At 51.6% G+C, this 27459-nt stretch overlaps 2 protein-coding genes and 1 long non-coding RNA gene across 5 annotated transcripts in view; 1 reads left to right on the top strand and 2 right to left on the bottom strand.

The window, feature by feature from the left end:
• The first annotated feature begins 1770 nt into the window (after positions 1-1770).
• On the top strand, positions 1771-18810 carry TMEM161A (transmembrane protein 161A). 2 transcript variants are annotated; one of them, XM_060630731.3, is made up of 12 exons: positions 1771-1859; positions 5023-5126; positions 5819-5899; positions 6266-6363; positions 6556-6637; positions 7657-7808; positions 16835-16895; positions 16994-17137; positions 17240-17353; positions 17501-17675; positions 17815-17911; positions 18232-18810. In XM_060630731.3, the coding sequence occupies exons 1-12, from the start codon at positions 1857-1859 to the stop codon at positions 18483-18485; spliced, it is 1365 nt and encodes a 454-aa protein (XP_060486714.3). In that variant the 5' UTR covers positions 1771-1856; the 3' UTR covers positions 18486-18810. The 2 variants fall into 2 exon arrangements, with proteins under 2 accessions (XP_060486714.3, XP_060486713.3); XM_060630730.3 differs by having other exon boundaries at positions 6481-6637.
• On the bottom strand, positions 6732-11698 carry LOC144615719 (uncharacterized). The gene is made up of 5 exons (XR_013554269.2): positions 10011-11698; positions 9310-9767; positions 8938-8995; positions 8535-8617; positions 6732-7288 (listed from the first exon to the last, which is right to left on the bottom strand). It is a non-coding gene; the product is annotated as an uncharacterized LOC144615719 (long non-coding RNA).
• A 4656-nt stretch (positions 18811-23466) lies between the features above and the next one.
• Positions 23467-27459, bottom strand: part of SLC25A42 (solute carrier family 25 member 42) — a 30650-nt gene continuing 26657 nt past the window's right edge. For both annotated transcript variants that reach the window (XM_060630728.3, XM_060630729.3), the window contains one exon: positions 23467-25725. In XM_060630728.3, coding sequence (XP_060486711.1) covers positions 25418-25725 — 308 coding nt within the window. In that variant the 3' untranslated portion in view covers positions 23467-25417. The remainder of the gene's footprint in view (positions 25726-27459) is intronic.

The raw sequence follows: 27459 nt of genomic DNA, 5'->3' as shown, positions 1-27459 counted from the left end.
TGTGGGGTTCAACCCCACAAGCCGTGAGACCGTGACCTGAGCCGAAGTTGGACGCTCAACTGACTGAGCCACCGAGGCGCCCCAGTAGTGTCTGTTTTAGGACAGAGGAGGGACGTTATCTGGCTCTAGTGTTAAGAGGCACTCTCAAGCTGCTCAGGGACAAATAGACTGTTGGGGGTGAGGTGGAGGATGGTGGATGGAAGATGAGGTCCAGGATGTGTGGGAATTTCCTGTAGTTCACCGCCTAGGGGGCGCTGTGACACCTAAACTCATAAGGGGAGAGGACAAGGTGTGACGTAGAGATTTGGGCCTCCCAGAGCCTCGGTATCTTCATCAATAAAATGGAGACAATTGTCCTGCCACCTCAGCCTACTAGAGGGGGCACATGAGTAAACCACCCCACCTCCCCAGCCTGGCGTGCAGCCCACCTGCATGAAATACCCCTCCCTCCTCTCCCCCTCTCCTCACACCCTCCCTAAGTCCCAGCTTTCCTGCATCCTTCGTGGATTCATAAATCAGCTCATGGCCCCCATGTCGGTCCAGGGAAGCCCTGTGACCCTCACCACCACTGTCACCCATCCTTTCTCAAGAGGCCCCTCTGTGTCCAGAGGACTGAAGCCACAGTGAATCCCCTCCAAACAGACATCCATACATGCTCATAAACAAAGACAAAAACATCCAGGGACAAGGTAATCAACTATACAGGTCCCACTCACGGGCCTCATAAAAACCCTCAGACATCTAATCACACCCCCATGTATGTCAGGCAGACACACGTATCCATAAAAACACAGATGCAAAACTTAGGTTCCCAGGCTATCAGCCTTTTCCTCCAAGCCTTGAAACACAAAGCATCAGATTCTTTGAGAGAGAGAGAGAGAGAGACTCTCAAGCAGGCTCCACAATCAACACTGGGCCTGGTGATGGGCTTGATCTCATGACCCTAGGATCATGACCTGAGCAGAAATCAAGAGTCCAACACTCAACCCACTGAGCCATCCAGGCGCCCCTAAAATACCAGATTCTTGAAACTGACATTTTTTTTGATCCTTGATCCAGCCATGCCTGAAGCTGACTATGCTTTTAGAGTTTTTGTTGTTGTTATAAAAAATTTTCCTTTTTAATTATTATTATTATTATTATTATTATTATTATTATTTGCTGGAGCTCATTTGAGTTGGAGTGTGTGTGGGGGGGGGGTTGGTGTGTGTGTGTGTGTGTGTGTGTGTGTGTGTGTCACAATCAGAGTCCTGGCTAATAGAAATGAATAAGGCTTTGCCAAATGAAAAAGATTGAGAAAGGAGATATTCCGAGATGAGTGATAAAATTTACAGGGACCTGGAGGTATGAAATAGCAGCATGGCCAGTGGCAAGCTGTACCATAGTGTGTACAATAGTGTCGGCAGCCGATTGAAGTCAGGTAGAAGTGTACGAATTCAGTCTGGACACTTGGGAATCTAGTCAATTGGGAGCCATCGATTTTTCTAGATCAGGGGAGTTCCACGCTCAGAACTCTCCAGCGGGAGGCAGTGCGTGGATAAATTAATGTATTTGCCTCCGACCTGAGAGATAGGTCCAGACGCTAGAAGACTGAATCTCAGAGAGGACAGCCACCACACAAGGTCCCAGAGACAGTCCTGACTCGACCGAGTCTGAGCTTACCGAGCGTCCTCAAACTACAACTTCCGGCATGCAACGCGAGCGACCCCCCCCCTTTCCCTCTTGGTTTGCTCCAGCTCCAAGCCTGACGATTGGTCTTTCGGGCTGTTTGTCAGAACGGAGTCGGATCCTGATTGGTTGGATTCCCTCGAGGTGCTCAGAGCCGCAGGTCAGCGGACCGCGCTCCCGCGGGCGACATGGTGAGCCGGCTGCCCGCTGCATGGGGCTCCCTGAGGGGTGGGAGACCCTCTGACGGGGTCCAGGGAGACACCGAGAGGACGGGGATCTCTTTGTGGGGACTGGGAGCTCTGAGGGACTCTGGGTTGCGCTGAGGGCCTTGTGTCCCTCTCTGGGTTCAGAGTCTCGCTGCCAGACCTATGTGGGGGTTGAGGGTTCTGCCTATGGGACTGGAGGCCCCTCAGCGTTCGGGAATTCTGGAAGATCTCCGGGGACCCTCCAGGGGCCTGGAATCATGTGGAGGGTCGCAGCCCTGCGAAGGGGACTGGGGAGCCGAGAACGTACGGATCCTCGCTAGGGAGGTCTGGGGTCCTCCTGGAGCCCACGCTGGCGACGTGGGTCCTGCAGAAACATGGGGGCCGCTGCGTGTGTTGGGGTGTGTGAAAGGGCCAGGGAGAGCCCTGGGAGGAGGAGCCAAGTCGAAGGTATCTGGGTGGCCGCAGGGCGAGGCAGGGTCTCAGAGTTGGAGACAGCACAGTTGGAACCTTCAGGTCTCACGTGGCTCTGGGTCCAACCTATTGACTTTATCCTTAAAATTTAGCCTGGCCACTTGTGGGTTAGGCTGATGCGGGGCGAGAGCGGGAACTCCCAACACTTAGGTGTTCAGACCGGCAGAAGGAGGGGCCCTGGAACATGACCCGAGCCTGCCTGGGAGAATCCCCAACCAGGGGGGTTTGGAGGTGCGCCTGAACGTGAAAAGTGGACGTGGTTCCAGGCCCAGGTGCAGGAAGTTGTGGGAGGTGAGCGGAGGGGTTCTCAGGAACAGGATGGAGGAAAGTCTCATTGGTGTTAGCAGGTAGTAGGATTCTTGTATTCTCGGATTGTAGATCCAGGGAAAGGCTTTGAGCAGGAGAGGGACATAGGCTGATGGGAGGCTCCAGATATCTTTGGAGATCAGCAGAGCCAAAACCCCAAGACCGGAGGCTGCTGGGGGGCGGGCCTTGAGAAACATCCCTGGATCGACCTCGGGAGCCTCAGGTGGAGGGATGCCTCCCTCTCCTTCCCTTCCCTTTCTCCTTCTTCCCTCCCTCTTACTCTCTCCTTCCTTCCGCTCGACCTGTCCTAGGTGCTGGAACCGAAGTTAGAATAATGAGTCCCCTCCCTGGGAGGTATCAGAGGGTGATGGGGTCTGCAGTGGAAAGCCCGGAGGTCTGGGAGGGCCTCTGAGACCTCAGTGGTTGGACGCTGGGAGGGCTGCTGAGAGAACCGGGCAGTTACAGGCAGTGAGGCAGGGTGTCTTGAGCTGGGCCCGCCAGGCCCTGCGGGCTGCGAAAAGGAGTTGGATGTTCACTGACATCCTGGGTCGCCCGGAAGAGCAGAGTGCTGTGTCCGCGGCAGTGATGCGCGGGTACTGGGGCCTCCCGAGATGATCCGCGAGCTCCACAGAGAGGTCCAGGCTAGAGGTGCTGCTCTGCTGGGTCGCTGCTCTGCTGGCACTCTGCTGGTGCCGCTCGTGCTGAGCGGTACGTGGTTAAAAGCCTAACAGAGGATTGAGTACCAAAGTAGAGGCCGCAGAGGGAAGAGAAAAGTCGGCAGGGGAGCCCCAGGATCTGATGTCTGAGGAGGCGTGGATGGGAGGTTCTGGACACAGGGAGGGGCGGAAGAGGATCCTAGGAGGAGGGGCGGGCCCTCCTCACTGGGCTTGGAAGGGAGCCTCCTGACCCTGACCGTGCACAGGGTCTTTTGTGACCGTTAGCCAGTCGGCACTTGCAGGTTAGGGAGGGTGAGCAGTGAGAATAGGAGATTAGTGTGATTTAGAGACCTGACCTTATTACTGAGCAAATGTTTCTGGTTTCAGTTTACAAGTTACAGGCCTAGAGGGGTGCCTGGGTGGCTAAGTCAGTTTAGCAACCTACTCTTGATTTCAGCTCAGGTCATAATCCCAGGGTTATGGGATCGATCCCCGCCCTCCCCCAATTGGGGTCCACTAAGCGTGGAGCCTGCTTCAAATTCTCACTCTCCCTCTGCCCTTCTCCCCTGCTTGCACTCTCTCTCTGTCTCTCTCAAATTAAAAAATAAAATAAAATAAAAAAACAAGTTATAGGCATAGAGAAAATACCCTGTTAGTTATTTTAATGATGGATTTCTCAGCAGTCATTCTGAATTCCTGTGCTATCCCATCACACTAGAGCTTTTCCTATTAAAGTTAGCATGTTTTTGCCTGATTAATAGGTAATTTTAATAATTAATTTTAATATTACTTTAATGTTAAAATTAAAATTTAATATTATATTATAATAAAATCTAAAATATTAGTTTTAATATTAAAGTAATCTTTAGTTCACTTTTGTTGTTAATTATCATATGATAATACTAGCCGACAGCTCTCCTGAGCACATAATTTTATATAATTACATAATTACTGATACCAAATTGGTATTTACTGCATTCAAGCAGGAAAACCCAGCATCAGACTGATTACCAAAAGCGTTTCTTCTAAAACGTTTTACAGATTAATAGCTGAAAACGTGTTATGAATTGTTAGAGAGTTTGTTATGTAGAACTTGATGAGAAATTCCTAATTGAAAAAGTCATCCCACTCAAATGTATAGTCTTTGTCCTGAAACTGGTAGTGGCCAGGAAATAGGCTTTCCAAAGAGGTTGATTACAAAGGGAGGGAGAAGGAGAGGGCGATGGAATCATCAGGATAATTTAAGGTGGGAAAGACGGGGACAGGACTGCCACGGTGAACTGGGATGTGTGGGAGACGAACCTCTCTCCTGGCTGTGCCAGGCTCGCTGTAGGTCCGGAAGGTGGTCTTCACAGCACATGAAACAAAATAGGCAGCATCCCATTTCCAGATGCGGAAACCGAGGCCTCAGGGAGACGAATACCTGAAAAACCCACAGCAGAGGCCAGAAGGGAACCCCAGTCTCTACTCAAGCGTGTGCTCTCCACCACCTTACAGGCCAGCTAGGTGGCGGTGTTAGGGAGTGGGGGGATCCACACACAGCAGGAGCTCCCAGGGTTGAGTCTGAGCCCACTGCAGGCCCTCCAAGATGCAGCTGGAGTCTGGGGGGCGCACCCTCCCCAACCTGGCCCCAGTCTCTATAAATAGCCTGAGTTCTGAGGGAGTGAGCTTGTGACCTTCTGGCAGGCACTGCCCTTCATGTCCCCTCCCCCCAGGCGGTCCTGGGAGTGCAGCTGGTGGTGACCCTGCTCACCGCCACCCTCATGCATAGGCTGGCACCGCACTGCTCCTTCGCACGCTGGCTGCTCTGCAATGGCAGGTGAGCCACAGCCCCGCCCCGCCCAGGTGGTGGGAGGAGCCCCACCGGGCCCCGCCCCCTGTGCCCCGCCTCCACCCGCCTCACGTTCTGCAGTGTTTCTGGGTTTTTTTAAAACAACAGTCTTGAGTTGTGCTTGACGTACAATAAACTGCAAATGTCTGAAGCACACAGTTGGGTCCATTTTGACAGATGTCCACACCCATGAGACCACATCTCCACACGTGGAAGAGTAGCTGCTTCCCCCCACTCCTGCCTTGCCGCAGTCCAACCCCTTCTTCCACACTGCTCTCGCTGGAGATCTGTTTCCTGCAATGCTTTTTGTCCCTGTTTGGATCTCGGACACTTTCTGAGATCGGGTGGAAACTGTGAACTTTTTCTCCCGGACAACGCACATGCCTTCTCTGCCAGAAGAGATAGTCAGCAGATTTCAGGGGTGTCCAGGACCGCCCCCCCCCCATCCCCGCCACCCTGCCGTTTCCCCAGAGCTTCTCACTACACTCCCCCCCCCTCCCCCCCAGCAAACCTCCCAGCCCACGTCCCGGGCCTTCTCCTGACCTTGCATGGCCCCTGCCCATCCTGTCCCCATGTATTTTGGGTCCAGCTCTCCTCCTGACTCCAGTCCTGGGTTTGAGGATTCACTGCCTTGATCCCTCTGTGCCCGAGTTTTCCTGACTTCCCGTCTTTGCTCTCAGTCTCTTCCGATACAAGCACCCTTCTGAGGAAGAGCTTCGGGCCCTGGAGGGAAAGCCTAAGCCCAGAGGCAGGAAGGAGCGGTGAGTGAGCCCCCCCAGCCTTAGGTGAGCGGCTCTCCTTCCAGGTGCAGCTCTGGGCATCGAGGAGAGTAGGGGACACCCCAGGCTGAGAAGCTATCACTGTCATCCATCTGGGTGTCTAATGCTTATTGGAAGTTTGCTCTGGACCAGCCCTGTGAGCAGGGGGCGGGTGGTGTCCTCGCCCTGGTGTGTAGGAGACAGGAGGCCTGGGGGGAAGGTAACTCCCAAGCCAGCTCCTCCTGTGCTCTGAGCCTGGCACCGGGCAGCCTCCCGGGATGGTGTGGGGTGGGCCGCCATGGCTGACCGGGGAGGAGAGAGCAGAGGATCCTGCTTTGATTCTCCCCCTTTATGGCTCCCCCCACCCAGGTGGGCCAATGGCTATAGTGAAGAGAAGCCCTTGTCTGTGCCCCGAGACGCCCCTTTCCAGCTGGAGACCTGCCCCCTCACAGCGGTTGATGCCCTTGGTAACAGTCCAGCTGAGTCCCCAACTCCCCAACCTGAGCCCACACCCTGGCGGGATTGGTGAGGGGAGCGTCCCGCGCTGGCGCTGGGCGGAGGGCTGAGCTGCGCGCTCCCCGCAGTCCTGCGCTTCTTCCTGGAGTACCAGTGGTTCGTGGACTTCGCCGTGTACTCGGGTGGCGTGTATGTCTTCACAGAGGCCTACTACTATGCGCTGGGCCCGGCCAAGGAGACCAACATCGCCGTGTTCTGGTGCTTGCTCACCGTCGCCTTCTCCATGTATCCTTCCTCAGGCGCCCCAGTCGCTCAGGGAGGAGGGAGGCAGGTGGGAGCTGGACTTGAGCTTTCCTTCCCCACCCCCCCCACCCCCCCCACCCCCCCCCGTTTCCCCCTGCCCCCAATTGGTCTGTCATGGGCCGCCCTGCCACAAAACTTCCCAGGACTGGGTCGTATAAAGCAGTCATTATTTTATTCGCTCTCCTCCTGGGCTGGGCTCAGCTGGGCCGCCTCATCTCTGCGCCAAAGGGGTCCCACCTTCCGGCAGGCTAAGCCAAGCTTCCTGGGGGTAGCAGAAACACCAGCGAGGGAGAAGGGGTGCGGGGAGAAGGGGTGCCGCAGGCCTCCTGAGCCCCCACCCCCATCCCTGTCCCTTGTCTTGGCCAAAGCAACTCACCAGAGCAGACGCAGGGGCAGGAAAAGAGATGCCCCTCTGCTATGTTGTTTTGTTTTTTGTTTTGTTTTTTAATGAAAGTGCCCAGAGAACAGAGGCAAACCTGTGACACCGAGGACCCAAGTCTGACAAAATGCCCTTGTGGAATGGGCATGTGAAGAAGAGAAGTCCATCTTGAAGCCCACACTGGTTCTGGAAAGCCCCATGGGTCTCTTTCAGAGCAGATTGGAGATACAGCCCTTGGATCTCTGATCTCTTGGCTTCTCAGAGGAAAGGGAAAATTCACCTGCTGTGAATGCAGCCGGGAGGCCAGACCTCCTAAAGAGACAGACTTGCTGGCCATTTTAGTCAGAAATGGCCACAGGTAGTGTGATGAGGCTGAGCTGGAGGCCCAGGCCTGCCCTCCACCCATACACCCCAACCCAGCTGACACAGGCATGAGCAGCACCGGACCTTGTGTCCTGGGCTTGTCCAGCAGCTTACTTACTCTCCTCCTCGGTCACTGCCCTGCCCCCCGAGACTCCAAACCCCAGCTGTGGTGTTCGGGTTCTAGAGCTGGGGGATCACCGGCTGGGAGTGGGGGAGGGGGCACTAGAGCTGCTCACGGCTTCCTTAGCCCTGCCCCCAGCAAGATGTTCCTGACAGTGACCCGGTTGTATTTCAGCGCAGAGGAGGGGGGTGAGCGCTCTGTCTGCCTCACCTTTGCCTTCCTCTTCCTGCTCCTGGCCATGCTGGTGCAGGTGGTGCGGGAGGAGACGCTCGAGCTGGGCCTGGAGCCAGGTACGTGCAGTCTTTGGGGCATGGGGTCCCCACGCCCATCACTCCCTCCCGGAAGCTGGTGAGGGTGGGGTTTAAGCGGCACGGAACAGGTGAAGGAGGGGACTTCTTGGGCCTGAGTGTCTCTATGGATGCTGGCTACCCTGGGCACCCCCCGGGGCTTTGGGGGCAAGAGGATATCCTGTCTCACTGTCTCTGATGGGTGCCTGCAGCTGGGCACTTCTCCACAGGGCACTTCTGTTCCCCTCATCTGTCCTCTCCCTGGCAGCCATTGCGATTTAATATCTACCTAGTCGAATTTAATCTGGTGAAGGAAATGGGTAAATGGCACGAAATTCATAAAGTGCAAGAGGATACGTATCGAGGAAAAATCACCCACACTGACTCTCCTTCCGAGAGGAAACCTGGGGGGCCACTTTCCTTTGCTCCCATGAAGTGGTAGAGTTTATGGCTCTTCCACCACCGTTTCCCCTTAAAAACATCAATTTGGAGTTTGTCCCTTGATGCTACATACGGTGTGGTTTTTTTGGTAGTACCCACATAGTATTTCATTTAATGGGTGTCCCATGATTATTTAACCAGTCTGCTACTTACAGACATGTAACTCTCTCACTATTAAACAATGTTATACAACATTGCGTTATAAAACAGTGTTATATGGGAATAGCCTTACGCATGTGGCCCTGTGCGAGAAAGTGCATTTGTAATTTTGATAATGTTGCAACTTACCATTTAGGAAAAGATGAATGAAGTTCCTGTTTCCTTAAATTCTCTCCGATGTGTTTCCTCAGACTTTTTTTGTCTTGGGTAACCTGATGGATGAAAATATAAGCGAGGTTGAGTACCTTTTCATATGTTGAAGAGTCATTTCTATCTTCCTTCCAGAAAAGTTCTGTTCTTTTGCCCAGTTTTCTACTGGGTTGTTGGCTCTTTTATTGATTTGTAGGAGCTCTTTGTATATTAAAGACAGTAGCCTTTGTGTGTGATAGTAGCTGCAAATATTTTTTCTTAGTTGCTCATTTTTCTTTTGACTTACTCTTTGGATGATCTTTCAAAAATATAATTTGGATCACATCACCTCTCTGCCTAATACCAGACTCTAGTGTCTTTGGATAAAGATCAAAATACTCACCATGGTCCGCACACCTCTCTGCCTGCTCCTTGAGCTTCATCTTCACCAATTCTCCCTGCTTTTTGATTTTTAAAATTATATAATGTTTTATATATATAAACACGCACATATCGATGAATATGTATATGTAAATTACAAAGCAAAAGAACAATGTAATGAGCTCACCTCTCAAATGAATACTAGAACACTCCCAACGTTCCTGCGTGATTCTGGTGCTGCTTCCCAATCCCACCAACCTTCCTCCCCTACTCACAGCCCCAACCAGTCTCTCAAACTTTGTGTTTATCATTCCTTTGCCTTAAAAAACAAACAAAAAAAGTTTCATCACTCATGCTTCTGTCCCTGAAGAATTCATCATACAGTTTTGCTCACCGTCTCGGATGGTGTCCGCCAGTGTGCAGTCTGCCCGCTGGTACTTTTCTGTCTTCGGTGGTATTGTTTGCAAAACTAGGCCACGTTGGTCTGGGTGGCTTTAGTTCGTCTCTTCTCACGGATGAATGATGTTCTCTCATGAGACCACTTATCTTTTTCTTTCTCCTGTTGATGGACATTTAGGTGGTTTCCAGATTTTAGCTTTTCACAGTCGCTGCGGGGAATATTCTTTAAAAAAAATTTTTTTTAGCATTTTTAAAAATTTTATTTTGGGGGGCGGAGAGAGAGAGAGAGCGAGCAGGGGAGGGGCAGAGAGAGATGGAGACACAGAATCTGAAGCAGGCTCCGGGCTCTAGGCTGTCAGCACAGAGCCTAACGCGGGGCTTGAACTCACACTCTGCGAGATCATGACCTGAGCCGAAGTCAGACGCCCAACTGACTGAGCCACCCAGGCACCCCTAAAAGTTACCCTTTTAACCATTTTTTTTTATTAAAAAAAATTTTTTTTTAATGTTTATTTATTTTTGAGACAGAGAGAGACAGAGCATGAACAGGGGAGGGGCAGAGAGAGAGGGAGACACAGAATCTGAAACAGGCTCCAGGCTCTGAGCTGTCAGCACAGAGCCCGACGCGGGGCCCGAACCCACGGACCATGAGATCATGACCTGAGCCGAAGTCGGACGCTCAACCGACCAAGCCACCCAGGCGCCCCCCTTTTAACCATTTTTAAGCATACACTTCAATGGCATTAAGTACATTCACATTATTGTGCGAACATCATCACCATCCATTTCCTGCCTTTTCGCCTTGCGAATCTGAAACTCTGTCCCCATTAAACACTGACTCTCCATCCCCCAGCCCCAGCCCTGGGCTCCTTCCATCCTACTTTCTGTCTCTATGAGTCTGACCACTCTTGGTGCTTTATATGAGGGGAATCATGCAGCATCTGTCTTTTAGTGGCTGGCTTATTTCACTCAGTGTAATGTCCTTAAAGTTCATCCATGTTGTAACCAATGTCCAAATCTCCTTCCTTTTTAAGGCTCAATAATATTCCATCGCATGAATATACCCCATTTTGCTCATCCATTCAGGTATCGATGGACATTTATGTTGCCTTATGTTTTAGCTATTGTGAACAGTGTTGCTCTGAACATGGGTGTACAACCATCTCTTCAAAACCCTGGGTTTTCTTCTTTTTTTTTAAATTATTTTTGTTTTTTCTAAATTTACATCCAAGTTAGTTAGCATATAGTGCAACAACGATTTCATGAGTAGATTCCTTAATGCCCCTTCCCCATTTAGCCCCTCCCCCCTCCCACAACCCCTCCCGTAAGCCTCTGTTTGTTCTCCGTATTTAAGAGTCCCTTCTGTTTTGTCCCCCTCTCTGTTTTTATATTATTTTTTCTTCCCTTCCCTCGTGTTCATCTGTTCTGTGTCTTAAAGTCCTCATATGAGTGAAGTCATACGATATTTGTCTTTCTCTGACTGACTGATTTCGCCTAGCATAATACCCTCCGGTTCCATCCACATAGTTGCAAATGGCAAGATTTCATTCTTTTTGGTTGCCGAGTAATACTCCATTGTATATAGATACCACATCTTCTTTATCCATTCAGCCATCGATGGACATTTGGGTTCTTTCCATACTTTGGCTGTTGTTGATAGTGCTGCTATAAACACTGGGGTGTATGTGCCCCTTTGAAACAGCATACCCGTATCCCTTGGATAAATGCCTAGTAGTGCAATTGCTGGGTTGTAGGGTAGTTCTATTTTTAATTTTTTGAAGATCCTCCATACTCTTTTCCAGAGTGGCCACACCAGTTTGCATTTCTACCAGCAGTGCAAAAGAGATCCTCTTTCTCCGCATCCTCGCCAACATCTGTTGTTGCCTGAGTTGTTAGCTATTCTGACAGGTATAAGGTGGTATCTCATTGTGGTTTTGATTTGTCTTTCCCTGATGATGAGTGAGGTTGAGCATCTTTTCATGTGTCGGTTGGCCATCTGGATGTCTTCTTTGGAGAAGTTCTCTTCATGTCTTTTGCCCATTTCTTCACTGGATTATTTGTTTTTTGGGTGATTTGTCTGATAAGTTCTTTATGGATTTTGGATACTAACCCCTTATCTGATATGTTGTTTGCAAATATCTTCTCCCATTCTGTCAGTTGCCTTTTAGTTTTGCTGATTGTTTCCTTCGCTGTGCAGAAGCTTTTTATTTTGATGAGGTCCCAATAGTTCATTTTTGCTTTTGTTTCCCTTGCCTCCGGAGATGTGTTGAGTAAGAAGTTGCTGCGGCCAAGATCAAAGAGGTTTTTGCCTGCTTTCTCCTCGAGGATGTTGATGGCTTCCTGTCTTACATTGAGGTCTTTCATCCATTTTGAGTTTATTTTTGTGTCTGGTGTAAGAAAGTGGTCCAGGTTCATTGTTCTGCATGTCGCTGTCCAATTCTCCCAGCACCACTTGCTGAGGAGACTGTCTTTTTCCATTGGCTGTTCTTTTCTGCTTTGTCAAAGATTAGTTGGCCATACGTTTGTGGGTCCATTTCTGGGTTCTCTATTCTGTTCCATTGATCTTAGTGTCTGGTTTTGTGCCACCCTGGGTATAGACCAGAGGTGGAATTGCTGGATTATATGGTAATTCTGTTAATTTTTTTAAGTTTATTTTATTTATTTTGAGAGAGCAAGAGTGCAAGCAGTGGAGGGGCAGAGAGGGAGAGAGCGAATCCTGTTGTGGGGCTCAATCTCACGAACCGTGAGATCATGACCTGAGCCAAGATCGAGTCGGATGCTTAACCAACTAAGCCACCCAGGCACCCCACAAAGAGTTTATTTTTAAGTTATCTCTACATCCAACATGAGACTTGAACTCACAAGCTTGAGATCAAGAGTTGTACTCTCTACCAACTAAGCCAGCCAGGCACCACCCCGCCCCCCGCTTTGCCTTTTGTTTGAACCTATTTTTTTGGTGATCAGTTTTCAGAGTTCTCTCTCTCTATTCTATATTCGGGATATGAATCCCTTATCATATGTATGATTTACAAATATTTTCTCCAGTGATGTGGGTTGCCTTTTCACTCGATTGTGTGTGTGTGTGTGTGTGTGTGTGTGTGTGTGTGTGTTTAAGTTTATCTATCCATTTTGAGAGAGAGAGAGAGAGAGAGAGAGAGCGAGCATGGGAAAGGCAGAGAGAGAGGGAGAAAGAGAATCCCAAGCAGGCTCCACACCGTCAGTGTGGAGCCCGACCCACGGCTCAAACCCATGAACTCTGAGATTATGACCTGAGCCGAAATCAAGAGTTGACGCTTAACTGACTGAGGCACCCAGGCACCCCAGTCGTATCTTTTGATGTACAAAAATGTTTAATTCTCATGAGTCCAAATTATCTACTTTTTTTTTGTTGTGTGTACCTTTGGTATCATATCCAAGACATCATTGTCAAATCCAATGTTATGAAGCTTTTCTTGGGCTTTATATCTTTATTTTTTTTTTTCTTGTTGGTTTTCAGAGTTTCTTTATATATTCTGGAAACTAAACCTTCGTTACATGTATTGCACATACTTCCTCCTATCAAATCTGACACACCATTATTTCATGAACTGCAGAAAGAAGATAAAAAACACTGTTACTTAAAGTATTATATGCCATCAATGGTCCTATGTATCCCGATTTTAAAGAAGTTAAAATGTGGGTGTGAGCGGGGGAGAACTGTATCCTCTAATTTGTGGTGCAGCTTTTCACTTTCTTTGTGGTGTGTTTTCCTCTTGAAAAAAATTGTCCCCAAATGCTGTATTTTGAAAAATTTCAAACGTACAGAACAGTTCAAAGACTCCACTAATGACACTCCACACGCCCTTGACCTAGCTTCCTTTGGCCATGTTTGCATTATCTTTTCTCCACACGCACACACACCACACTTTTTTGGGCTGAGCCATTGAATACAGCTGTAACCTTCACCTCTGGTGTCTTTTTTTTTTTTTTTAAGTTTTTTTTTCAACGTTTTTTATTTATTTTTGGGACAGAGAGAGACAGAGCATGAACGGGGGAGGGGCAGAGAGAGAGGGAGACACAGAATCGGAAACAGGCTCCAGGCTCCGAGCCATCAGCCCAGAGCCTGACGTGGGGCTCGAACTCACAGACCGCGAGATCGTGACCTGGCTGAAGTCGGACGCTTAACCGACTGCGCCACCCAGGCGCCCCACCTCTGGTGTCTTTTGATGGACAGCAAGCAATTCATTATTTTAGTTGATTTTTGTCTTGAAGAAATTTCCTTCCTTTCGCTACAATCAGAAAGACTTTTATATTTTCCAACACAATATTTCAAGTTTTGGGGGTGCCTGCGTAGCTCAGTCAGTTGAGCATCCTTCTCTTGATTTTGGCTCAGATCGTGATCCCAGGGTCGTGGGATCGAGCCTTGGGTCGGGCTTTGAGCTAAGTGTGGAGCCTGATTAAGATTCTCTCTCTCTCTCTCTCTCTCTCTCTCCAAGTGCCCCTCTCTCCCACTTGCACTTGTGCTCTCCCTCTCTCAAATACTATATACGTATATACTCCAAGTTTTACCTTTCACATAAACCCTTAAACTCCTGGTAGTTCACTACTGTGTTATGAGATAGGGATCAAACTGAGTGTTTTCCATGGGATAACCTTGCTATACAATTGTATTTTTAGTGAATTGTGGGTTCTTGTGGTTTCCTTTCGCCTTGTCCAACTTTTCCCTTTTGTGTGGCTAGGACCTCTGGCTTTTGTATTATATAGCACTCCTCTGGTCGGCTTCTTTCTCTTGTTTCCAATTTCTTAGTTAGCTACTGACGTCATTAATTTTTAGCTTCTTCTGTTTCTAGCATTTATCACATATACGGCTGTAAATATTTTACTAAGTCCCACTTTAGTCCACCCCATAAGTTTTGACTTGTAATTTTCATCATCAGGCAGTTCTGGGTATTTTAAAGTTTCCATTGTGATTTCTTTTTTAACCTTTTTAAGAAACTTCGAACGTGGAACTTTATTTTTTTAAGATTTTATGTTTTTTAAGTAATCTCTCCATCCAGCATGGGGCTCGAATTCACAACCTGGAACTCAAGAGTTGCAAGCTCCATGGACTGAGCTAGGAGGTGCCCGTTGAATGTGGAACTTTAAATTGTTAAAAAAATTTTTCTAGCTTAACTGCAGTATGCTTACGGAAGATGGTCTACCTGAAGTAAATCCTTTAAAATTTGTTAAGACTTGCATCATGGCCTTGAATATGATCAGTTTTAGTGACTTTTTTGAAGAACATTTATTCCCTGACTCTACCCAATAAATTCAAATCTCCTTCCTTCCTAACTTTTGGTCAGTCATTAAAGGGTTAATCTCCCTTGGAGATGGTGGAATCCTCAATTTCTCCAGATTATTCTGTCAGTGTTTTGTTTTGTTTTTTTACATTTTTTTTTACATTTTTTACATTTTTACAATTTTTTAAAACATTTATTCATTTTTTAAAGGCAGAGAGAGAGTGTGAACGGGGGAGGGGCAGAGAGAGAGGGAGACACAGAATCCGAAGCAGGCTCCAGGCTCTGAGCTATCACCACAGAGCCCGATGCGGGGCTAGAACTCACAGACCGTGAGATCATGACCTGAGCCGAAGTCGGCCACTTAACCGACTGAGCCACCCAGGCGCCCCTATCAGTGTTTTCTTTATATGTTTTGTGGCTAACTGACAAGGTGTTTACAAGTTTAGAATTGCTACATATTCCTGGTGAATCAACCATTTTATTAGGATGTATTCTGATTCTAATAATACATTCTGTCTTACTGTAGTTTGTGTGGCAAAAATGTAGCCTTTCCATCTTTCTTTTCTTTAGTTGACATATAATTGACATGTAACATTGTTAGTTTCAGGTATATAACATCAAGATTTAATATTTGTATACATTACAAAATGATCCCTAGGATTAATCTGGTTAACATTCATCACCATACAGTTATAACTTTTTTTGTTCTTGTGATGATCTACTCCCTTAGCAACTCTCAAATACACAATACCACCTTTCTTTTGATTAGTATTTGTCATGACTTTTTAACATCCCTTTTCTTTCAACCTTACAGGAACCTTATGTCGAGGTATGTCTCCTTTAAAAAACATAGAGCCGCGGGGCGCCTGGGTGGCTCAGTCCATTAAGTGTCTGACTTCGGCTCAGGTCATGATCTCATGGCTTGTGAGTTAGAGCCCCCACATCGGGCGGGCTCTGTGCTGACAGCTCAGAGCCTGGAGCCTCTTCAGATTCTGTGTCTTTCTCTCTCTCTCTCTGCCCCTCCCCCACTCACACTCTGTCTCTCAAAAACAAATAAACATTAAAAAAATTTTTTTTAAAAACATATAGCTGGGTATTTTCAATCAAGTCTGACAGTCTGTGTCATTTAACTTTAAAGTTTAACCTGCTTACATTTATTATGATTACTGACATATTTGACATCGTTTCTGCCATCTTGCCTTTTCACTTTCTATTTGTTCTTTTTCTGTGATTGCTGTCGACATTGGCTGCCAATCTAATTGTCTTTCCTCTATAGGTGATCTGTCTTAAATCCCTGGCTGCTTTGCGATCTCTTTGTTTTTGGTATTCCAGTTTCACTACAGTGTCTAGGTATGGATTTCATTGTATTTATCCAGTTTGATATACTTTGTGTGTGTCATTCATTCTGCAGACTTTTCAGTCATTCTTTTCCAAGATCTCTCCTCCTCCATTCTCTCTTCACTTCTCTCTCTCGGCCTCCTTTTTGACTGATGCTGCAATTTCTATGCTCTTAATCTCCCTTCATATTTCCTACCTTTTTATCTTTCTGAGTTGGAATCTGAGTGATCTTCGGATCCAATTCATTCATTCCTCCTTTGGCTGATTTGAATATGCCATTTAACAACCTATCATTCCAATAATTGTATTTTCCCTTTGGGTGAGCTTAATTGGTTCCTTTGCAAATATACCTGGTCATCTGAGGTAGCCTCGTGTCACCTTTCTGTGACTCCAACTTTTATTTTCCTCAATCGTTTCACACATGATAACACCTACAAAATTTCTGTAGTCTGCAGGGTATAAACTTGTCTTTCCTTCTTTCTTTTTTCTTTTTTTCTTTCTGCTGACTCTCCTTTATCATGATTTATTCCCTGGTGTGTTTGATGATTTTGGTTGTGAGCTCATTTTTATTTGCTTTTACTCTATGGAAAATCCAAGGGCCTTCACTGAGGATTCTTCCCAAAACTTTGGTTTTCTCCTATGGGAGTCCTTCATGCCCCTCTGGATTCCTGGTATAATCCAGGAAGCTCAGACTCAGTAGTCTACCCCACCCCCATCTCCCCTAGTCCAATCAAGGGTGTCTGCCTGGTACAGCTTCCTATTCGTTGAAAAAAAAAAAAAAAATCGCCCATATCCAGAGCACAAAGTAGTCCTTTTGCCTGGCACCGGGCCTGGCTCCCACTGGTTCGTTCCTCTCTGGGGAGTAGAAGCACACTCTGAGGCTCCAGCGGTTATTAGACACTGCCCTCTCCTTGTCTTCCCTAGGCCTCGCCAGTATGACCCAGAACTTGGAGCCACTTCTGAAGACGCAGGGCTGGGACTGGGCGTGAGTCCTGGGAAGTGAGGTGGGGCAAGGGCAGGCTGTGACCTGCAGGTGGGGTACTGACAGGCTTCAGAGCCTCCTGACCCTCCTCTTCTCCTCAGGCTCCCTCTGGCCAAGCTGGCTATCCGCATGGGCCTGGCATTCGTGGGATCCATGCTGGGGGCCTTCCTCACCTTTCCAGGCCTGCGGCTGGCCCAGACACACCTGGATGCGCTGACCATGTCGGAAGACCGGCCCATGCTGCAGTTATGCGGAGTGCCAGATGGGAGGGCGGCTGGGAATCTAAAGGAGGGGCTGGGGGGATGGTGGGTGCCCAGGACTCACTCCTCTGCGCCCTTGCCCCGTAGGTTCCTTCTGCAGATGAGCTTCCTGTCCCCTCTGATCATCCTGGGGCTCTGGACCAAGCCCATTGCACGGGACTTCCTGCACCAGGCACCTGCTGGGGAGATGACCTTCTCCCTGTGCGAATCTGGTGGGGTTGGGAGGGAGGGCAGCTGGGGGCCCCTCTGTGTACCCCAGTCTCTGAGCCTCAGGGAAGAGCCTTGGGTCCTGGGGGAAAATCCCGGGGCAGGGGCGGCCTCCCAACCCCCTCATTCCCCTCCCCACAGGCTGTCGGACTCAGCCTTCGACTCACTGCGCCTCTGGGTGCTGGTGGCGTTGTGCCTGCTAAGGCTGGCTGTGACCCGGCCCCACCTGCAGGCCTACCTGTGCCTGGCCAAGGCCCGCGTGGAGCAGCTGCGGCGGGAGGCCGGCCGCATAGAGGCCCGTGAGATCCAGAGGCGGGTACGGGCTCCCGAGGTTGGGAGGGAACACGGGGCTCCGGGCAGGATCCCGATCCCTGGGGCGTAGGGTCACCCCAAGCCCAGAAGGCTGCCCCCTGCCACCTCCCCCCGCCCCGTAGCCACTGCTACCTGCCCACTAGGTGGTGCGGGTCTACTGCTACGTGACAGTGGTGAGCCTGCAGTACCTGACGCCCCTCATCCTCACTTTCAACTGCACGCTGCTGCTCAAGACGCTGGGTGAGAAGGGGCCTGGGCGGGGCCGGGGCGGGGCCGGGGCGGGGCCAGGGGCGGGCGGGGCGGGGCCAGGGGCGGGGCGGGGCGGGCCGCCGCTGGTGTTAGAGCTGAGCTAGGTGGAGGAGGTGGAGCCGGAGACCCGACCTGGTGGTACGTGGGGGTAGGGTGGGGGTAGAGTGGGGGTGGAGCCCGGAGGGCCTGGGGACGCGGAGAGGGGAGGAGGGGCCCGAAGTCGGGGGAGGGGCCAGGAGTCAGAGTTTGGGATGGTGGCGATGGGTGGGGGTCCCAGCGGTCAAACCCCGCCTGTGCCTTCACCTTCACAGGCGGCTACTCCTGGGGCCTGGGCCCGGTTCCCATGCTGTCCCCTCCCCCGTCCTCAGCCCACGATCGCCTGGTGGGCCCCGAGGACGATGAGGCCCAGCAGACGGCGGCCCGGATCGCAGGGGCCCTGGGCAGCCTGCTCACGCCCCTCTTCCTCCGCGGCGTCCTCACCTTCCTCATCTGGTGGACCGCCGCCTGCCAACTGCTCTCCAGCCTCTTCGGCCTGTACTTCCACCGGTACCTGGCGGGCTCCTAGCCGCCCGCAGAAGACGCTGCTGGGGCCCCGAGGTCCGGGCCGAGCTCGCGGTTCCCGGCCGCCTCCTCCGTGTGTGCCTCAGTGTCCTCAGGTGCAAGACGGGCCTGGGAGTCCCCGCAGCGCCTGCTGTGCGGGTCCACTTCACCGCAGTGCCTGAGCTGTGGCCCCCTTGGATCCCAGGTTTCTGCCTCAAAACTGTTGCCCTGGGCCCAGTGGCAGAGGATCCCAGGGCCATTGTTCCCAGATGGCACGCCCCCCTCCCCCATTTGAGGCAGAAGTGGGGGTTCATTCTTCTGAATAAAAGAGCAGACTGCTTTTACAAAGAGGATTGGAGTGGTTTGGGAGGCGGCTCTCTGCATGTTGGTGTGGCTCAGGCCACCTGGGTACCTGTGGGGGCTTCTGGGGGATGAGCCTCCGTGCTGAGCGAAGGGCCACCCAGAGCAAAGGCCTGGGAGCAGGAAGTGAAGAGAGGAGGAAAGGTGGGGAGAAGAAACGCAAGTGTTGTAAAACTTCCGGTTCCAATGGGTCAGGAGGCGACAAGTCAGGGGAGAAGAGAAAGACAGGGGCTGGAGAAGGAAGAAAGGCAGTCAGGGCTGGGGGTGGGCAAGAGGGAGGAGAGGGCAGAAGCGGCCGGGAGCGGGAGTGGATACAGAGGAAGAGAAGGGAGGGAAATGGAGGTGGCAAAGTTGTAGAGATCTTGCAGGAGGAACAGGGACATAAAAGATAATGGAAAACAAGGGAGGGGACAAAGGAAATCAGAGGACTGACCCAGAAGAATCTTCCAAAGAAACAGAGCTCTGGAAAGAGACATCCGAGCAGAGGAAGACGCTGATGGAGCCAGGCAATGGGAACTCCCCAGGACCGCACGGTTCCGGGTGCTGCGGGATGAGAACCCCATCCCTAGGCATGTGTCCGGGAAGTTCCAGAATGAAGTCCCAGCCAGGACAGAACAGGCCACACCTACTGGCCCAGGACTCTGAGATGATGGAGTGTGGTCTCCTCGTTCTGCTGGTCCCGCGCTATGGCCGACACCCCGGGAGCCCCCGAAACCGGTGCCCTGAGCCCACTGGCACAGACCCCCGGCGGTGGTGCCTCTGGCCACCTGGCCCTTCCCTTGCTCAGCCAGGGCTCTGCGTGCTCTCTGCTCTCAGAGCTCAACACCACGTGGTTTAGGGACACACAGGAAGTTGAAAACACCTAAAGAAAAGCAAGAGAGTGACCGGCACGAGGCGCACATGGGCCAGCCAAGGCAGGAAGAACCCATGACGGTCACAGGCTCTCACTGCCGTGCGTTAAACCACAGTGGTCTTACAGACTCTTTTTGGGACACATTTCACAATTAAAAAAAAAAAAAAAAAAAGACTGAGAGAAACAAGGTGGAGCCACAGAGAAAAATAGGGAAGACAGAAGGGGGTGGTCAGGACCCTGTGTTTTCAGGAGGGGAAGTATTACCTTGTTAACTGCCATGTCAGTGGTAGTCACCACACCTCAGGGCTTCTCACAGGAGGGATGATTCTGCCCCACAGGGTTACTGGTCAATGTCTGGAGGCATTATTTTCTGGAGACATTTTTGGTTGTCATGGTTGAGAGGGGACAGGGACACTGCTGCATCTGGTGGGCGGAGGCCAAGGGTGCTGCTCAACAACCTGAGGTGCCCAGGACGGCCCCACCCCGGAAGTCCGCAATGCCCCGGCCCAGCAGCCCTATGTTACAAGAAACGCAATGTGTCGTTTCTAAACCGGCTGAAGAAAAGAGGATTTAAAAGAAAAAGAAAAAAAGGGGCGCCTGGGTGGCTCAGTTGGTTAAGTATCCGACTTCGGCCCAGGTCATGATCTCATGGTTTGTGAGTTCAAGCCCCGTGTCGGGGTCTGTGCTGACAGCTCAGAGCCTGGAGCCTGCTTCAGATTCTGTGTCTCCCCCTCTCTCTGCCCCTCTCCAGCTCAAACACTCTCTCTCTCTCTGTCAAAAATAAATTTAAAAAAAAATTAAAAAAAAAATAAAAATAAAAAAATAAAAGAAAAAGAAAAAGGAAAACCCAATGGCAAGTCAAACTTTCAATGACTCCAGAGAAACGAGCAAAGGAGAAAAACAGCGGAAAGAAAAGGCACAAAGCAAACTGGAAGCAGGACCCAAGATGCACCTTGAAACCACTCCTGTCCGGGTCCCTGGGACCTCCACCTTGTCCAGTCCTCAGGCCTCCTCCTGACCTTGCTGTCTCTTCCCCTGTCACCGCCTGGTCACCGCCCACGCCCTGGATGTCCTGCTGCTTTCCCCCGTCAGAATAGTGAGGATCTGCAAGGCTGGTGACTGGCCTTGGTGAGGATAGGCGCTGAATGACATCCTCCCCAAATTCACAGAAGCCCTAACCTCTAGGACCTCAGAGTGGGGCCGGATTTGGATACCAGGGCTTTAAAGAGATGATTACGTTAAAACGAGGCCATGAAGGTGGGTCCTGAGAAGAGGAAATTTGCTTTTTTTCTTTTTTCCATTACAATGAAATTTAGATACAGAAAAGCACAGAGGGAAGACGATAGGAAGACATCCGGCAGCCAAGAAAAGGCCTGGACACATCCTTCCCTCATGACCTCGGAAGGAATCAAACCCGCTGACACGTTGATTTTGGACTTCTGGTCTCCAGAACTGTAAGAGAATACATTTGGGTTTTTAAGCCCCCCGGTCTGGGGTACTTTGTTAAGGCGGCCCCAGGAAACTCAAGACAGTGAGGGTATGTGATATAAATGGCTATCATCTCCTTGCAGGAGTATCTGGCATTTCTGTTCATCTCTGGATAGATTTCCCCAAAAGATGACCCTGTCACGAGGACTCAGGGCCCATGGTTTACCTGGGAGGTCACCCCAGGGAGACTCCCTGGGGATGGAGAAATGCAACAGGGAGGGAGGAGCCCTGTGGGGGTGCCAATGAACAGGTGACTAAGCGGGCAACCCCGGGCTTGGTCCTGCTGGGGACCTGGGGGGACAGTTAGATCTGACCCGAGTGAACCCACCCCAGTGGTGAAGGACTGTCCACAATCATTGGCCGAGGGCTGCTCCTGGGGTGTTGAGTCATGCTCCTACGGGGAAGCCCCCAGACTGGGTTGCAGCGGCTTACAGCCAAAAGCAGTTGCTGGCAGCCGTGACTGCTGGACTTAGGAATGGGCACTGGCAGCATCAGTTAACATATCCCTTGATCCCTACCTAGCAATTTCGTTCCTGGAAACCCACAGACACACTAGTGCATGAACACAAAGAGGCACATAACAGACTTGCTTCAGAGAGTGCCAAGAAGCTCAACGCTGTCTTCAATAAACAGGATAACGTGACTCATTTTGCCAGAAGTTGAGAGGCAGTTGAGAGCTTCAGGCAAGGCTGGATCCAGCAGCCCAGACAATGTCACAAATACGCCAACCCCTCTGTTCATCTCTGCTCCATTTTCTGCAGTGTCAGTTTCACCCTGGGATTGCTTTCTACCTTGTGATCACAGGATAGTCCCAACAACTGCCTGGGCTGGTGTTTCTTCCCACAGGGCCAGTGGGAGAGACAAAGGGTGCTTCCAGAAGTTCTATCTGGAAGTGGTTAGTAAATATCTTCTCTGCTGTCATGGGTGCAGATGGAGTCACGTGCCCACCTCTATATTTTAGGGGATGCCACAGTGGTTGGGGGAAAGTGGGGAGTTGACCCAGACCCTCCCAGGTTTAGGGGCTGGTACAAGAGGTGGGACTGACCGGAAATCAGTAGGACGTGAGAGGCAAGCTCAGCAGTCCCCAGGAGCCACTACCTCGTTGTCATGGCAACAGATCACGAACAACCTCAATGACCATCAATAAGGGATGTCGTCACAGGCCACCACCCCAGGGAAACGCCAACCTGTGGCTAAACTGAGACAAACAGTACACGGTAGAGACCAACGTGCAAGAAATATGGTGGATTGAAAGCAGCTCGCAGAGCAGTTCAGGGTCAGCAAGGTAGAATGCACGCGAATCACACCCCCACACGAGCGCGCACATCCAGTCGCCCCTCCTCCCCTGGCGTGTGGAGGCTGCCACTCCCCACCTCTGCTCAGGTGAGCCCTACAAGTTGGTCCAGGTAATGGATGGGCTGCAGTCTCAATGGCCACTGAGACCTCTGGTGGCCTCCTCATCCTCGTGCCCCTGCTGACAGCCACACTCACTCCTAAAGCCTCGAGTGGCCAGGGAGCGGAGTCCCCAGCACATGGCAGACAGGCAGGGCATGGGAGAGAAACCACAGGACTTTGCGGCCATGCTGGCTGCAGCAGGATGCAACCCATCCTGACTGATGATGTGGCTCGCCATGCGTGTCCTCAAAAGAGACGAGTGTTGGGGCGCCTGGGTGACTCAGTCGGTTAAGCGTCCGACTTTGGCTCAGGTCAGGATCTCACGGTTCGTGAGATCGAGCCCCACGTTGGGCTCTGTGCTGACAGCTCGGAGCCTGGAGCCTGCTTCGGATTGTGTCTCCCTCTCTCTCTGCCCCTCCCCTGCTCACGCTGTCTCTCTCTGTCTCTCAAAAATAAATAAATGTAAAAACAAACAAACAACAACAACAAAAGGGACGAGTGTTTATGCACAGGATGGCTCCAGAAGGACACATGAGAAACTGGTAACAGAAGACACCCTGGCGGAGGGAATGGGCAGGCCGACCTACTTCTCACCGTAACTCTTTTACAGTCTGAGTTTTCTAGAAGACCATGCTAGGTATTAATAATTGAAACAATTATTACATTAAAAAGGTTTATTCAAGGGATGCTTGGCTGGCTCAGTTGGTAGAGCTGGTAATGTCCTCCCCAAATCTCAGGGTCCTGAGTTCAAGCCCCACATTGGGCATGGAGCCTACTTAAAAAAAAAACGGGTGGGTGGGGGGTTATTCAAGAATATATTTAAAAATCTGTCAAAATAACCTCAACCCTGTTTTTGGTTTGAAAGGGAGGGAGGGTTGGGGGTTAGAGCCGAAGAGAAGAGACATGGGCAGAAAAAAAAGTCATTTTAATTTTTATTAAATATACTCTCTTGGCACAAATCTTTTAAAATATATAAACATTATATATAAACAAAGTGTCTTCATGGCATCAAAATGTAACTCCAGATCAAGATGGACACCGGTGGGAGGGGTGTGACCACGGAGGGCACCAGCCCAGCTGTGTGTGTGGCTGGGGCCCACTCGACTGGGAGCCACCTTGGGGAGGCGCAGTGGGGCTGGCGGGACCTGGGGGCCCCTCCCCTCTGCCACCCAGCCTGAGGCTCAGAGAGCCATTCGTTTGGTCTCACCTGCCTGCGGTGGACCCCCCAGCCCCTGCTGCTTTCTCCTGCCTGGTGGCCCTTGGGTCCCCAGCCCGTCTCCCTGTGAGGGGTCCCTGCCTCTCCTGCCGAGCCTGGGCGCTGGGCAGGGCGAGGACAGGAGGAGCGAAGTCCACCCAACAAAACAGCCTTGAGACCCTGGGGATGAGAGTCAGGCTGGCCGGCAGACACATGCAAGGAAGGACAGAGAGAGGGGTCTTCATACCTGCAGGGGTCCCAGGCAAGGACACCAACGGGACAGAACAAAGGGGAGAAATGAAGGTCACGACTGGAAATGTGCATGGGGCAAACACGCCCTCTTAGACCCTTTCACACATCGTGGCTGAGGAGCTCTCTGTGAAAACCGACCCTCTGGTCACCTCTGCCTGGAACCAGATCACACGGGTCGGGGTTTACTGTGACTAGACCCAGGGTCAGCCAGATTGAAGAACAAAACCAAAAGAAATCAAGAAACTCCCAAAGTCATTCTGAAATGTGACACCGAGCAGACCCTAGGGGACTTCTCCATGAGACCAGCTCCCTGGAGGTACCCTGGGGTTCCCCAGTTTCTCCGAGAATCCCCCCCTGGGCTACACACGGTCTCAGGGGCCCCCATTTTGGGAAGATCAAGGCTGCAAGTTGCCTCCATGCGCTCTATTCATGGAAATCCGACAACCCTGTGGGTCTTAAACTGCCCTGTGTCTTGGCCAAGTGCCTGCTCAGGTGGGGAGCCAGGGACATGCCAGATGCCACACATCCCCACAGGAGCCGCTGTGCCTAGGGGCAGAGGGCTAGGGCCTAAGGCCAGGCCTCTACTGGTGCGGCCTGTGGGATAGCGATAGGGGTGGGAGCTTCCAGGCCCACAGAAGGTGACCTGGGTGCCCAGTTTCCAGCAGGTGCCCTCCAGCTAGGACTCAGACCCAAACCCGTGGCAATTCCTCAAACCCTGCTGTGTGGAGGAGATGTGACCCTCCTGGAAACATTACAAACTAGCCACTCCTGGTGCCCTACTTGGCCACGGAGTCCAGGATCCAAATAATCCTCTTGGGAGAAGGCTGTTCCAAAGCAGGAGGCTCTGGTGACAGAGGAGTCATGTCACCTGGGAAGTAATGGCAAAGGTGGGACAGGTGGGGCGGGGCAGGGCAAGAGGCTGTATTTGTAGCCCCAGCTGAGCAGAAGTCTGGCCCCACCTCACCAGGGCCTGGACAGGCTTCTCCGAACACTCTGGGACTCCCCTCTGTGGGCGCAGGGGCAGGTGGAGTCTGGCTCTGAGCCCAGTGGGCATGGGGTCACTAGAACCAGGAGCATGTCCAAGGTCACAGGGTGCCAGGAGGCAGTGCTGGTCACTCCCGGCTCAGGGCATTTAGGGCGACGCCTCCAAGAGACAGTACCAGCCCCAGGGAGGAGGGATGGGGAGAGGGTGGTAGCCCCCGCCCACCAGCCTCAACATTGCACTTCAAGGGCTGCCGGCTGGTGGGACCGAGGCCAGGTCCCCCAGCTTATTCTACAAGGTGCTCCCGACGTGGCTCCCAGAGTGGAACCGTGCGCACCCTCACTCCACGGGCTCAGAAACGAAAGGGGTCAATGGTCCGCTGCATGTGGAAGCTCGGCTCCCCGTCTCGAGAGCAGCCGGCCCACGGGCTCCCTAGCTCTGCAGGTGCCGTAGCAGGATCTGCATGAGGTCGAAGGTGGTGAAGCTGATGCCCACGGCGATGGGGCCCTTGAGCCAGTTCATGCTCAGGCCCTTGTAGAGGCCACGCACGGCGCCCTCCTCCCGCACGATGGCACGCAGCGTGTGCGCGATGGATGCGTGCGGGTGACCCGTGACCCCGGCTGTCTGCATGCGCCGCCGCACCACGTCCAGGGGGTACGAGGCTGACTGCCCGATGAGGCCAGCGCAGGCCCCGAATATCATGCGCTCAAAGGGGTAGGGCTGTGGGCGGCCGCTGTACTCTGTGGACGAGGGACAGAGGGGCTGTGTGAGGGCGTCACAAGGGGGCACACGGCCCGGTCCGTGGTGGGTGCACCCCCACAGCCGGCACTCACACAGGCCCATGCTCTGTCCCTGCCGTGGCTCAGGACTCCCCTGGCTCCGTTGGGCCTTCCCACCCTGGCCTCCTCACCTCCCGACCATTCCTTTTAATCAAATTTGAGAAGAAAAGTTTCTAAAAAGGCAGAAACTCACAAATAATCCCTTTAACCAAGTCCTACGACCCAGAATGAACTCCCATCTGATCACTCTTGTTTTCCCATCAAGCAAAGAAGGAAAGTGATAGGGGCGACCGCGACCCTCTCCACCACCCAGCCCGCTCCGTGGGTACCCTCCACAGAGCTGCAGGGATGCGGTGAGGTGAGCAGCTGGGTGGACGGGACATGTGGGACACAGGAAGGGGCAGCAGCCAAACAAGAGGGGTTCTTTAAAACTGTGTGGTTGTAGGGGTGCCTTGTGGCTCAGTTGGTTAAGCATCCGACTTCGACTCAGGTCATGATCTAATGGCCCGTGAGTTCGAGCCCCGCGTCGGGCTCTGTGCTGACAGCTCAGAGCCTGGAACCTGCTTCAGATTCTGTGTCTTCCTCTCTCTCTGCCCCTCCCCCACTCACACTCTGTCTCTCTCTCTCAAAACTAAACAAACATTAAAAAAAAAAAAATTAAGGGGCGCCTGGGCGGCTCAGTCGGTTAAGCGTCCGCCTTCAGCTCAGGTCATGATCTCACGGTCCGTGAGTTCGAGCCCCTTCTTGAACTCCTTCCCTCTCTGCCCCTCCCCCACTCAGGCTCTGTCTCTATCAAAAAATGAATAAACATTAAAAAAAATTAAAAAATTTTTTTTAAATTAAAAAAAACAAAACAAAACAAAACAAAACAAAAACGGTGTGGTTGTAAAGGTAAACTAGGAATTACAAACAGTGGGACACCGCTATTCAGTTAGCACGCTGGCCGGACAGGAAGGAATCCGCTGGCACCCATTTGGGTGAGTGCATGGAGACAGGGCTGGGGGGCAAGCGGAGTACGTCCCCAAACTGGGGGCTCACACCCTGGGTGTCTGATCACTGAAAACCTGGGAACACCCAGCAGCCCCCGGCAGGGGAGGCCGACTACACTGCTAAAAGGCACGGCAGAGCCTCAGATCCGGCAGGATGGACTCAGAGCTGGGGCCCAGCTGCACTCGTTGCAGGTGTAGGTAACTCAACTGTGGTCACTGTTTACAACATTACAAGGTATTGCTCCTGCTACACATAGAAATGCGTGTGGAAGCATCAGCAGCCAGCGTGAGGGACGCAGTTCTTGTAAAGAGGCCTCAGGGGGGAGCGGGGCTGGGGGTGGGGAACACAGGACCTCAGCTTCACCTGGAACATTTTCTTTAACAGAAAACGTCTTGGAGCGACGTCACCACCTGTTTGCACCGGGCGGGGGCGGGTAGCAGGTATGGGTGGTGGCATATCGTTCTCTGTTTTTCTGCACTTTTTGAATTTCTCAAAATTACCTAAACACGAGAGGGCACTCCCTCTGCCGTCTAGACCGTACCCGGGATGCTCTGTGCACAAGTGGCTGCCACTGCTCCACTGACACTCTGGATTTCACAAAGCTGGTCTCAAAATGCGGCACGAAAGGCTGGGAGTCTAGCAGCCTCAGTGGTGGCTTGATATGGGTCTTGTTCTGACTCGGACCTTGACCGGGCCCGGTGGGAG

This window comes from Panthera onca, chromosome A2 (genome assembly GCF_046562875.1).
Source record: "Panthera onca isolate mPanOnc1 chromosome A2, mPanOnc1 haplotype 2, whole genome shotgun sequence".
Classification (NCBI taxonomy): domain Eukaryota; kingdom Metazoa; phylum Chordata; class Mammalia; order Carnivora; family Felidae; genus Panthera; species Panthera onca.
Note: the sequence above shows the minus strand (reverse complement) of the source record. Positions and strands in the feature narration are given on the sequence as shown.